This window comes from Marmota monax, unplaced genomic scaffold, assembly GCF_021218885.2.
Source record: "Marmota monax isolate L192 unplaced genomic scaffold, Marmota_monax_Labrador192_F-V1.1 WCK01_AAM20220418_F8-fsc00010, whole genome shotgun sequence".
In the NCBI taxonomy this organism is placed as follows: Eukaryota; Metazoa; Chordata; class Mammalia; order Rodentia; family Sciuridae; genus Marmota; species Marmota monax.
Genome location: NW_026692321.1, coordinates 6,411,031 through 6,424,314, shown reverse-complemented (window position 1 = coordinate 6,424,314; position 13,284 = coordinate 6,411,031). Strand labels below are relative to the sequence as shown.

Below are 13,284 nucleotides of genomic sequence, written 5' to 3'. Positions count from 1 at the left end.
AGCTGACTAGCATATGACCTAGGGGTCACCAGGTCACAGCATACACGCAGATAAATAATCCACCTATTCCTGGGTGCAGCCACATATAAACCTCGTTTTCAGAAGCTGTAAGACAGGTGCTAATCTTACAGCCCACCCAGGGCTCACGTGTGAGTGAGTGTGACTCAATGGAAGGTGTGCTCTGTTTCGGGGGGGTTTTATGGAAAGGTACATCAAATTAGTGTCCTAAGTTGCGTGCTCTCAGGCTCCACTTGGAGAGCAGCCTACAGAGCAGGTGAAGAGTGAGTTGCAACCATTCCCCCCGCCAAGGCTCCCTTGGGGCGCAAGGCAGAAAGCATGGGACCTCCGCAGGCTAGTGAGCAGTGAAAATTCACTCACACACCCTGGTGGCAGAAGATTCATGGGCCTTGTAAAGGTCAGCAGAGAACAAACAGGAGTTCGTTAAGGCAGGAATATTTTTAATTAATTTTAACACCTCCCAAAGGGAATTTGCACATGCATGTCTACACGTCTCTAGGAAGTCTGCGATCTGCCAGACTCTGGGTGTCCCCACGAACAGCTCAGTGGAGCCACCCATCCTTAACAGCCCACCAACCACAACAAAGGCAATGAGGCCGGGTTTTCTTTCACAGAAAGAGTAACATTTCCTTCAGCCGCTCCATGCTTTGCGCCTACAATTCTAACAATGACATTTAATTGGAAAGCATTTCAGTCTTCACAGTAAAACACTCCTTAAAAAAATACTTCAAAAATGTAAAGCAAAATATTTTACCAAAATAATTCTTTCATGTTTCACATTGTTCCTTCCATCAGCTAGGTTAATAAACAGAACCACCTTCTACTGGCTTCAAGAATGTCACTCAAATTATTACTTTTAACCTTACCCTTAATTTGAGTGGAAAAAGCTAAGAAAAATAAATTATTCATAATTCCAAAAGAAGGTGGGTCATGAGACACACAGAATAAGGCCCTTCAGATGTCTAGCACACTCGTTTTTTAATGTATTAATAACAGTTGTAATTGAAAGACTATGGCTAGGGTGCTTACAACAGTGACCCAATCAGAGTGAAGCAATAAATAATATCTATAAAGAATAGAATTCAACTGCTTGAAACTATTTTCTTAAAACCAACCAGTTTCTTTTGAGAGCTCCCAACAAAAATCAACATCATCACCCTTCAGCATAAGCCCCGGTCAAGGCCACATGATCAGCGCCACCTCGCTGAGTGAAAGGGTGACAATGGGATGTTGAACTGATTTGAAATGTGCCTTAAAAGTCACGATCATTTTCCTTGAAGGCATAGCAGTTACTGAGAGCTGGACACAGCGCATTCCAAGTAAAATGTCTGCCACGGATGCATTAAGGCAAAAATGTCCCAGCCTTGAGCCACAAAGAATCGGGGGATATGCAGGCTGCCTCTAACCAAAGGAACTAAGAACATGTCACCTAAAAATGAGGCTGGTCAGCAAACACTGCCAGGGAACAACCACGGGGCCAAGACTAAGGCTTGCTCAAGGCTCCGACCCCATGAGGGTCAGGTTGCCATCAGGGACCTCGGGTTCAGGTCACTTGACCCTTCACTGCCCTGTCCGCCCTCTGCAGAAGGCAACACAAATGTCGCTGCCATGGGAGTGTGCCCCCTCAGGACCCCAGCCATGCACATCTGGCAATCCTCAGCTGAACCTCGTCAGGGGGCAAGCCTCTGCATCGGAGCCCCATATTGCACATTAACCAGAACTGACCCTGGAGCAGGCTGGGGCTCAGCGCTGCTGTGGGCAGCAGCCACACTGAGGATGCCTGGCACCCAGGAACACCCCACTCCTGGCCAGAAGGTCCACCCTCTGTGGTGTACTTAGAAACGTCACCCCATGGCAGGGGGAAGGGGGAGAAATGCTCCTCAATTCTAAGAAAATGAGCACACATGGGCTCCCAGTGCCGGCTCCAGGGTCCCCACAACCCGTTCTTTAGTGGTGACAGGCTCCCGCACCACTGCAGGAGGCTGTGTGGCATGTACTATGCTGAAGCAGAATGAATGTCCTGGTTCTCAAAAGGTGGCGGCGGCTCTCTCCAGAAGGTGAAGTTACTGAAAGTGTCCGCGCAGGGGAAGTCCGAAGAATGGCTTCTCTTCAGCAACGGGAAGACGTGGTCAACCACCTCACACAGCCTCACATACCTGCAAGGAAAAGGGACACTGAGTTGCACCAGCACCCAGGGCTGCCCTCGCAGTAGGCAAGACCCACAACCCCAGCCAGTGGCCACCTGCCCAAGGTGACTGAAGTCGCTCTAGGACACTCCTTACTAATGAGGAATCAAGAGGTGAGAACAAGAGTCATAAAGGAGTCCTGAGGGCTTTATGGGAGGGGTCACACAAAGGACAATAGGAGGAAATCAGCATGGCCACCACACAGCTGCCTGGCATAGAGGCCACCTTGACACAGGGGACACAAACCCAGGCAAAGCACCTCCCAGGAGAACACAACAAGAGACTGCTTCACTATAGGATGAAAAGACTAGCAGCCCTGGCGACAGGAGTCATGCCCTGGCCGTCGCCCTGCCACTTTCCAGCTCTGTGATCTTGGGAAAAGGGCTGAATCTCTCTACGCCACAATTTCCATCCCTGTAAAGTGGCGGAAATGAAAACTGCCACAGTGTTACTATCAGAATTAAATGAAATAGTATCTGCAGCAATAGAACTGCGTATAGTGGGTACTCAATAAATTTATTCAGCAAATCATTAATATGTCTCAGGGAAAAAACTCTGGCTGGCATGAGGGTCAAGGTGTTTGGGAGCTGCTCCTGCCTTACTTGCTGAGGGACCAGGGTAAGCATCTTGCCCTCTCTGAGCCTCAGGCCTTTCATCTTCAGAGTGTGTGGAGCTGGACTAGAACAGGTTTCTCAATGCTCCCTACAACCTTCTCTCACTCTATTTTCTCTGCATTCCCAAGAGGATGCTGCACATTAGCTTTTGTGCCTGCACTACAAAAAGAAAGTTGCATTCTGAATCTGCCTTTTCAGACCTCCAGGCACCTCCACCCGACTGGGACACGCCTGGCTCTCTCCCTTGCATCCCCAGGCTCCTCCCTGACAATCCCTGGGCCTCTTTCCAGTTCCAATTTGCTTTTTGAAAACCTAAAGGGGCTTTTGAAATCCAAACTCCAGGAATTAGTATGTTCTGAGGCATACAATAACTTATTAAATAAGGACGAGTGTGTGTGTTTAATAGGGGGCGGCCTCTGAAGGCCTCATGAGGAACACTGTACTGGCACAAATGGGAAAATCTCTCTTAATATAAAACCAAGAATTATGTCTTTACTGGGGATTAAAACAAAATTTCTAAAGACCTCCCAGCTCTAAGACCTATTAATCTGAGCCTTATGGCTATAGGAGGAGCCTCCCGGCTGCAGCAGTTCTCTGCCAGGCTGCGGTAGGCACCAGAACCAAGCCCACGTGCTCTGGTGACAAGGCAAGACCCAGTGGGTGCCTCGGCCCTCCACGACTGGGCTCCCTGCAGCAGGCGGGCATGACATGCCCCGCCACTCACAAACGCAAATGGAGGAAAGCACCGAGCTACTTTATGGCCCATCCCTGAGGACATTCCAGATAACTGGCCAGGTACACCGCGTGGCTTAGAAAGTTCAGTGCCTGAGCAATGTGGGAGTAGTCCCCTCACGGAGTAGTCCCATCATGGTGCAGGTGTTAGGGGAGAGCATCATTTGGCAAGATGGGAGTCGGCTCCATGCGTAAGTCCACCCTGAGGCCCAGCAACAGGCAAAAGCAAGGGGCTACAGCAATCTAACCCGAGTCTCAGGAGGCAAGCAGAGTGACACTGGAGGCTTTGGGCAAGCGGTCTTAGAAACTGGAATCCCTAGCCACGGAAAGCTCTTTGTAACCCTAAACAAAAATCCATAGATCGTCTCTAGGCCAGGGACCCTTTCACATGGGCACATGCTGCACTGGCATTAGGGAGAAGAGGAATGAAAACATTGTCGGGGCAGCAGTTTAGAACAAGGGGACACAACGATTCATCAGAGGTTCCCAAATTTCTATACTATGAGTTCAGGGAAATAGACCCACCAAGATCCTAATTAATAATAAACAAAGCATCAGGGTTCAGGGTGCACGCCTGGGATCCCAGCTATGCTACTTGAGAGGCTGATTGCAAATTTGAGCTCAGTCTGGGGAATTTAGTGAGACCCTGTCTGAAATAAAAGGGCTGGGATCTGGCTCAGTGGTAGAGCACTTGCCTAGCATGTTCAAGGGCCTGGGTTCCATCCCCAGTACTGCGAAAAACAAAAATAGCCATTGGGGTTAGCCCTCTGACTTGAAAAACCTGAGTTTTAACCAAAACATACAAGAGCATTTCTTAACAACTACATAGGACAGGGAGCTTCAACACTTGAGGAGATATCCAGCTTCCCATATTTCTGCTTGGTTACATTTCTAATCCACATTCTAGGCTTCCGAGCCTAACTCGGCAAATCTAAACAAGGATGTTTTGAATTCATTCAATTCCTTTTGGTAGCAGAATCTAAAGTCTAGTTCAAGTTTTACACCTAGAGGGGAATCTGATTTGATTCTAGCTGCTTAAAAATTAAATTTTGGACAAAAAATATAGGAATTAAACCACATGCTTTAGAGTAGTTAAAGATTAAAAACACAGGTAGCAAGGGCTTTAAGAGTCCACTGTAAATGGCAGAGCGCCATCTCAAGACACAGCTGCAACCCCAGGTGGCACACGCCTGCCATACTCACGAGGAGATGTTGGTCTTGGCATGCTCCTGTACCAGCTCTCCTTTAGGGTTGACAGTGAAGATTCTGTTCAAGGACACCCCCACTTGCTTGTAGGAATACACGTCCTGTGTGGAGAAAGGTGATTTAAACAAGTTCACTGTAAAAAAAAGTGTGTGATCTCTGTTTTAAAGTAAGAGCATCAAATTCGCACCAACAAGAGCAGGAAGTGGGGAACCAGCCAGCTTTCCTCCCCCGGCCTCGGGCCCCTCTGTGTTCAGGAACCCAGTTAAAGAGCAAGCAAACTCCTGCGTCTCCTGCAATCCTGACATTCTTTGGGGTTACTCTGTCCCACTTTCTTGTTTCATGAAAACCTGTCATGATGTTTAAGAGTACAAGAATTTTCTGGTTGAGCAATTAGTACTGTACCCACTGTATTCTCCAGAATTCTGAACCTTCCACTAAACTTGGGCCACACACACACACAACCTCAAAGCATTTCCTCTTCCTGTAAGATTATATGTTCCACACTCTTAAAATGCTACACCCCTAAGACTCAATATGTGGACTTCCCCACCCTCTGGAAGAAAGGATCTAATGCTATTAAATGTCCTTGCTTTACTCATTAAGAAGTGATATGGAATTTCAAGTTTATAGGCCCACACCTCAAGGTCAAACCCACCAGCCAGCCTTCAGAGAAAGCTGGAGGCCATGTGACATAATTTCAAATCTCTTTGCCTTGAGATGCAGTCATTTGCCAGGCTATGTGTCACAGGATGAGGACTGGCTTTACATGAGGTTCGGGCCACAGCTCTCCGGTGACTGCTGTTGGGGGAGCAATGTCCAGGACTCTTAGGGACTCAACCTAGTACTCACAGCCGGCCGGTTTCCAAACGCAGCATAAAAGGGTTCCGTATTTGGGAAAAACAGGTTTTTGATGTCAGTTAAACACTGGACTTTAAACTTTTCTGGCTTCTTTTCAATCACTTCTCTGTTAAAACAAACCAGTAAATAACAGATCAGCAGGAGAATAACTTCAGTAACTCTAAACTACTTATAGGCCTCAACACTGTGAAGTCAGTGAAGCCAGCCTAGGAGAGTGTCAGGGGTGGCCTGCCAGCCTATCCACAGGGACGGCGCCAGGAGGAAGAAAGACTTCCAGCAACCAGCTAAGGAGCAGGGGCTCCAGGGCCTACTGAGGGGAGCATCTCCACACCTACTCATGAAACAGGTACAGCCTCGAACACAGAACCTGAGGAAAATTCTGAGCAACCGGTAAACCAATGTAGCCCATGAATAAGGGCAAAGCTTCCAAAAACATATATGTGTGTAAACCAGCAATATCCAAAAGCCAGGCTCATGTCAGGAATGCAAGAGTGACATAATATCTAGAATTGATTAGTATAACACAACACATTGTCAGATTAAGGGGAAAAAAATCTCTGATATAAAAAGGGCAATTATACAATTCAATACCAAATCAGGATGAAAATTCTTAAACCAGGATGAGAAGGGGATACTCAGACCTCCTGACAGTAAAATACCGGGGTCTCCAGCACCACGGCAGTTCAGTGTACACTCAGTCCCACCCAGAGCAATGACATGAAAAGATAAATACAGGCTGTAAAGATTAGAAAGGATGTGAGAGAAACAACTATTCATATTCACAAAAAGCTGCCACCTACATTTTTTAAAAACCCAGATGAGTTATCAGAATTCAGGAAGGTTAATAAGTCAAAGGAAAAAAAATCAATGCATTTCCATGTATCAGAAACAGAGAATATAATTGTGTAAACAGTATTTAAAATAGATTTTAAAATATCAAATGTCTAGAAACCTAACAGTCATGACAGACCTTTCTAGCTAAAGTTATTAAACTACTGAAATACATTAAGAGAAGGCCTACATAAATGAAGAAATAAATTATATTCTTGAATTAGAAGATTCAATATTATACTGAGATATTAATTCTCCCTAAATTGACCTACAGAGTCATTGCAATTTTAATCCAAATTATGAAAGATTTCTGTATGTTTTTTATATAACTGCATTCCAAAAGCCACACAGCAGAACGAAGCCAGGGCACCCCTGCTGGTGGGAGGGTGAAGGCTTTCGAAGCTCTGGGGCCTGACACACTGCAGTACCTGGTCCATATGTTCCTCTGCCAAGGGAAAAACAGAGCCCAGAAACAATCGCACATTCACAGACGCTTGGCTGATGACCACAAAAGCATCCCAAAACAGGATGAAAGGGCAGTGTGTTCTTAATATAAGGTGCCAGGACAAATGAATACCCACAGAAGAAAAACAAAATGACTCTGGGTCTCTGCACCAGGCTATCTACATAAATCAGTCCCAGTTAGTGTAGACCTAACGAGAAAGTCACCGCCAGTCAATAAAATTCAGAAGACTATGCTCACAGGTCAGGGAGGACTTTGTTAAGACACAAACGCCTAAACCTCAGAGCCAACATATGCTCAGCTCTAAGTAATAAGAACTTATACTCATTAGAAGCAATAAACTGAAAAAAAAAAAAAAAAAAAAGAGAGAGATTTGCAGCACTCATAGAATACACATTGCGCTCTCCCAAAGCAAAAAGAAGTTGCAGGGAAGCCTTGGATAGGCACTTCATTGAAGAGGTCCCCAAGGACCAGTAAGTCTAAAAAGAGGTATTTATACCCCCTGGCAAGAATGTTAAAGCCTCTCCTCGACCCAGCACACGTGCCCTAGGGACACACACAGGAACAGTGCTGTCTGGGCTGGGGTTGTGGCTCAGTGGTAGAGCACCTGCCTAGTAAGCATGAGGCACTGGTTCAATTTCCAGCCCCACATTAAAAAACCAAATAAGCAAAATAAAGGTATTGTGTCCATCTACAACTAAAAATATTTTTAAAAAATAAATAAATAAAATACTGCATCAACTGCAAAAAGCTAGAGATGACTCCAGCATCCACCGGCAGCAGAATGAATAAATAGGTGTGAGGGCCACGCAACCAGAAACCACTGAAGTAATGAGAAAACTGCAGCTCCACTCGCAATCCTAGAGACTCTCAACAAGAGCTGAAGATGTGAAAAAATATATGTTCCAAGAAAACACCTGATTTCATTGACATAAAACTCACAAACATGCACAAGTAAATACTTTGCTTAGGGTCACAAATATCGGTGAGAAGATTAGCAAGACCATAAGGAATGACTAACAGAACTCAGGGACAGCGGGCACTACTGAGGGGCAGTGGGGTCCAGCACTGAGACTTGCACATGGTGGCACACCTCTGCTCTTTAAGTGGATGCCAGGTGCCCTGTGTCCACCATCTGATTATGCTTTATACCTTGCAGATATCCTAGAAATCTCCTCTTATACCTACTGAAAAATGTAATTTAGGTGACAATGACAATGGCAATGATAACCACAGGCACAGACTAAATATGTGAAGCCCCCAGGATGGTCCTGGCTCTGTGCTGACTCCCAGGCCATAGGTCCTCCTGGGCACTGAGTAAGGGTCTTGTACTCCACAGCCTGGGACCCTGGTGTACGGATGCATGAGTGGCTGTCCACACTTCAGGACCCTTGTGGATGAACACGTGAGTAACTTCACGCTCACACACACAGACTCACAGGGGGTGGGAGGAATGGGACAGTTCAATGTGAATGGGTATTTGGTGCTCAGCAGGGAGATACCATGGCCCCAGGCCACCCATGGCTTGACAGTGCTGGATACCTAGAGAGCCCTGGTATGACCACAGTGGCCAGTCCACACTGCTCCTAGGTATATCCCGTCTCTGATGATCTGAATTTGCAAACAGTCATGGGTCACTTACCTCAAGAGAGGTAAATTACTCTGAATCACAAGTGTCACATGTCCAAGTCTCACAACTCAGAAACCTCAAGGGAAATCAAAGCTATTCATGGAAGTAGGGCCTCTTTCCCAGAGACAGAGAGCAGCCTCTACTGCTGCCTAACTCCAGAAGTTCAACTCTGCCCCATAATCCAGAGTTTCAGGAACCAGCCAGGGTTAATCTGTAAGCCCCTGCCTCTGAGCCCAACTTCTCAGCAGGTCACCACCCGGAGCCTGGAGCTGCACTGGGGACGGTGCACTGCACTGATGGGGGTTTATGACAACCATCTGCACAGTTCTGTCTCCACCATAGGGCACGGGCCTCAACTCCAGTTTTGATCTTAATGTGAACAAATGGATGGGAGCGTGGAACAAACCAAAAGGGTGGGTGTGTGGAAGAGATCCCCCCAACTTGTTTCTCAGTGTTTCCTAGAATCACAGCATGGAGCTGGAAAGGCCTCCCGGGAGCATCTAAGCTAACCTTCTCATTCGGCAGTTGAAGACACAGCCTATGGAAGGCGGGGTGCCTCTGGCCACACCAGGTTGCCTGGAGGCTCTGTCCCCACTAGCAGCTCCTTCTGCCCTGCCCTGGTGAGAGCCTGCTCCTGAGACTGCAATGCATGCAGGTCCCCGTGCCCCCCACAGCCTCGTCCACTTCTTTTCCTTCATCCAGTTTAAAGCTAAACAGTGCCATCAGGATGGAACCCAGCTAAACCAAACCCTGCTAACGAAGGTTGTCTGTGCTCACAGCAGACTCACCCATCAATTCTAGGAAATCTACAGGGCAGCTGACCATGAAATGGCTTTGGCTACACTGCAGGACTGGGTGTTGGCTATCTGCTACAGGGGCACTTCCATCTCCCAGAACACCATGCAAACTGTGATTTTTGAGAGTTTTTAAAATAACTCCTTACAGGCAAAAATACATCTTAAACAAAGATATGTAAATAAGAACATGAGAAGGATTACTTTAAAGTTAACAGCAGGATGTCAGGGTAATAATGTCCACTCTCCACTCTGCCCAGCATAGACTTAGTGCTCAGCACATGCTAATGACAGCCAGCTTCAAGCTGTCAATGTAGCTCAGTGACAAATTCCATTAAACTTCTGGATTGCATTGAAGCTATACTGTTGTGATAATTCATAAGACTTGAAACACATGGTTTCATGTGTTTTGCCTGAATTTTCTCCCAAGAATGAGCAAGCTTTAATTCGAGATATTTTAAAAGCAAACCTATGATGGAAAAGATGTCTATAGAGAAATACTCAAGAGTCAGCTTGGCATTTTGGGTCCATACAGATTTGTCCATTGTTCAATGGTTAGCAGCAGCACATGCAGCTAATCTGCTCCTCTAACTGGAGCAGAACCATGCCAAAGCCTTTCACTGATCTTCAAGAGCAAGGATATAACACTATGAGTTAGCCTTTAGCAGGGACCAACAATCTGACCCACGTGGAATGCAAGAGATTATGCTTCAAGGGAAGCTGGGGAAACCACAATGGGTACCCCCATGAAAAGGAGTGCAATATCCCCACCCCTTCCACAGCAAGAGGTGACCAGCTGCCTTGAATATGGCCAGAAGGGGAAGAGAGGAGGACAACCAGAATCGATCTCCAAGAGGGTAACTATAAGAAGCAGTATGTCTAGAATTCTAAGAGGGATCAGCAAGTGTGCTGAGGGTCCAAAGGCCAGGTGGATGGGGCAGCTGGGACAGGGACCACTTCACCCCAGCAGGGTTCCCAGTGAGAGGAGATGCAAGTTGATTCCCCAAGGGTCCCCATGAAGACCCAGCCTGACCACTGAGGAAGAAAGGGAGAGGGAGAGCTACCCAAAACAGAACAGCACGGGGGACAGGACTGCACAGCAGAGAGGGTTCAGTATGGCTTGAGATTTAGAAATGAGACAGAGGGCTGGGAGACAGGTCATGAAGAGCCACCCAGAGCCAAGCTAATGACTGGACTTCACCACAGAGCCAATGGTAAGCCAAGGTGTTGCACGCCCATGATCTCCTTGGTGCCCCTGTGAAGCACAGGCATTGCCTGGAGAAGACCGTGTAAGAGATGATCTATTCTTGCAGAGAGGGAGTGGGGCTGGCCCACAGATCTCAGTATGGGAGCAGAGTGCCAGGGTGGTACCTGTGCAAGGCGGAGAAGAGGCTGCTGGGGCTGAGCAGCAGCGGCCCCTGCGGCAGCACCGTGCCCCTCTCGTTGACCCAGTGCAGGTAGCCCCGTGTCATGTCTGCCATCCCGATGGCACGTGCAGAACAGTAGAGAAACTTATATCCATTTCTGAAAGAGAAAAAGCACCCACATTTAATGGCAATCAGAGACGAAAGTTTCTGGCATTCCCAAACCCTCTCTGTTTCATGAAGAATGCCTTTGTTGCAAGTTCCCCACATAAGAAAGTCCACATTCTATAAAATCCTATTTTCAATTGAGAAATAAACCTAATTGCCTTTCTCTAATTTACTAAGCACATTCACATTCCTGATTAAATTTAATTCACTCGAAAAACATGCTTAGGTGGGTATTTCCCCCTGGTTTACTGCCATAGAGATGGAGGTTCAGAGGATCAAGTTGGCCAGAGTTTCTGCACGGTGTCCTGTACACCCCTGTCCCTGCTCTAGCTAGGGCCACCCATCCACTGTGCCAGGTCCAGGGCAGCCAAATGCCCGTGCATGGCCCTGCTTGGGCACACAGCTCTTCCCCTGCCCACCCTCAAATGCCCCTCTCCACTGGCTAATTCCCACCAGCATGTGGTACTCTCATCCCCACAAACAGACCAAGCAGAAAACACCACACACAAATCCTGTGTCCTTGTGCTCTCTCCAGCTAAGATCCCACTTCTCTTCCCCTCTGTGGCAGAATTCTTTCCAAAAGCTGTGCCGAGGCCCTGAGCCACCTGTTCACTCCATTCCTCTCCACCCCTGCTCTGGAGCAGGCTCTCCTTCCCCTCCCTGCTGGCCTTGCACAGGTCAGCTACGAGGCCATTTTGCTAAATTCAGGCAGTGGTTCTCAATTCTATGTGAAGAGACTTCCCAGGAGCCTCTGCCAGGTGCTCAGTCCACCGTCTAGCACAGCACCTTTGCCACTTGGCTCCCTGGACTCCACCTGCAGGTGTCTGAGATGCTAATTTTATTCAAAACTTGATTTTCAGAGTCTAGCCCACTGCCAGCTGCTGTCACTACTCAGGCACTCTGCTTCAAAGGCTGTTACCAAACCAAACTGGAAATCAGCTTGGGGACGTGCTAATGGGGAAAATACTTATTGGTGGCAACAAGAATTTCCCTTCCAGAGCCTTTCCCAGCCTCAAGGAAAGCTATCTGAAATCCCAGCAATGCCCCCCATCAACGCTCTGGTGGCACAAGTCTGTCTGGATGACGCTCTTCGGGGTAAGACCCCTTACTCAGAAGGGCAACCATGTCAGGATGCACCCCTCAGGCCACCCGGCCCAGGTCTCTACACAATCCGAGGCTCTTGCCACCATCCTTTCAACCACCCTCTCTGAACCTCCAGTGCCAGCTCTGCCAGCTAGGGGCACCATGGGGCTTGGCGTGGCCCTGCCCCACAGGAGCAGAGACTGTCGGGGGTGGGGAACCAAAATTAGAGAAAAGGGACAGGTGACAAAGCAGAGGAGGGCCCAGGGTAGGAATTCCTCTGATATTCTCGGTGACTGGAACAGGACTTGGGGAAATACCAGAGCAAAGTAAGGAAAAGTGATCCAAGTCCAAGTGGCTTTCTCCTTCTCTCCCTGTCTCCATATCCTGAACTAGAGAGATTTCAACAGTCTCTGGGACTACACCAGACCACCAGGAGTGCTTACTAAGACCAGCCTCCAGACTGCAGCCCACAACACTGACATCTTGAGGTCACCGGAGGCCCATGCAATGCTGCAGCAGGGGTACTCAGCAGCACCCCTGGGCTCCACCCACCAGCACACCCCACCAAGACAATCAAAACTGTCACCACACACTGCTACATGTCCCACAGGGGACAAAGACATTCTTGGTAGAGGATGACTACTGTAGGGGAAAAGGGACCCTGGGGCGTCATTTGCAAGCTGAAGAGGAAGGACAGCCCCCCACACCCGGTCCCTTAAGGAAGGCTCTGGATCAAACCCGCTGGCCTTAGCCTGCTCTACTGAACCCTGTGATCTGCTCCCCACCTCCTTCCCCGTTTCCCTTTTCAGCCACCCTTCCTGAGCACCATGAGGCCACTGGGCAACAGCTCATCTGCCACCTCTACTCTTGTTCCTACATCCACTTACAATGACCTGTCATCTCCTTCGAAACCCTGCTGCCACCTTCTCACTGAAACCTCCTGTGACACCTTTAGTGTCCCCTTTACCGTGTCCTTCAAAGACAGCATCCCAGTGTCCTGATCACTCACCACCTTTCCACAAGGAGCTCCACAGGCTTCCTCCTCCCTCATCACAAGCTCCTCAAAGGAGAGGTGGTCAGTATCCCTGCAGCCCCAGAATAGCCCCCAGTACACAGCAGGTGCACAAATCAGAGCCCAGGGGGACGGCCCCCAGCGCACAGCAGGTGTACAGTCTAGCTAGGTGCCTCCCAGTTCTGGCCGAGGCTGGGCTGAGAAAGTCCCCCAGCTGCAGCCCACATGCACCCACTTCAGCAGCAGAGCACAGCATGGATGGCGATGGCCTAAGGGGTCATCTGGCCTAACCTCGTTTTAGAGAGGAGGAAACCAAAGCTCAGAA

The 13,284-nt window shown here is 48.2% G+C and overlaps 1 protein-coding gene across 6 annotated transcripts in view; it reads right to left on the bottom strand.

The window, feature by feature from the left end:
- Nucleotides 1-437: 437 nt before the first annotated feature.
- Lpin1 (lipin 1) overlaps nucleotides 438-13,284 on the bottom strand; it is a 54,993-nt gene continuing 42,146 nt past the window's right edge. For all 6 annotated transcript variants that reach the window (XM_046441284.2, XM_046441283.2, XM_046441282.2 and 3 more), the window contains 4 exons: nucleotides 10,704-10,856; nucleotides 5,606-5,720; nucleotides 4,754-4,857; nucleotides 438-2,174 (listed from right to left, as the gene is read on the bottom strand). In XM_046441284.2, coding sequence (XP_046297240.1) covers nucleotides 2,015-2,174; nucleotides 4,754-4,857; nucleotides 5,606-5,720; nucleotides 10,704-10,856 — 532 coding nt within the window. In that variant the 3' untranslated portion in view covers nucleotides 438-2,014. The remainder of the gene's footprint in view (nucleotides 2,175-4,753; nucleotides 4,858-5,605; nucleotides 5,721-10,703; nucleotides 10,857-13,284) is intronic.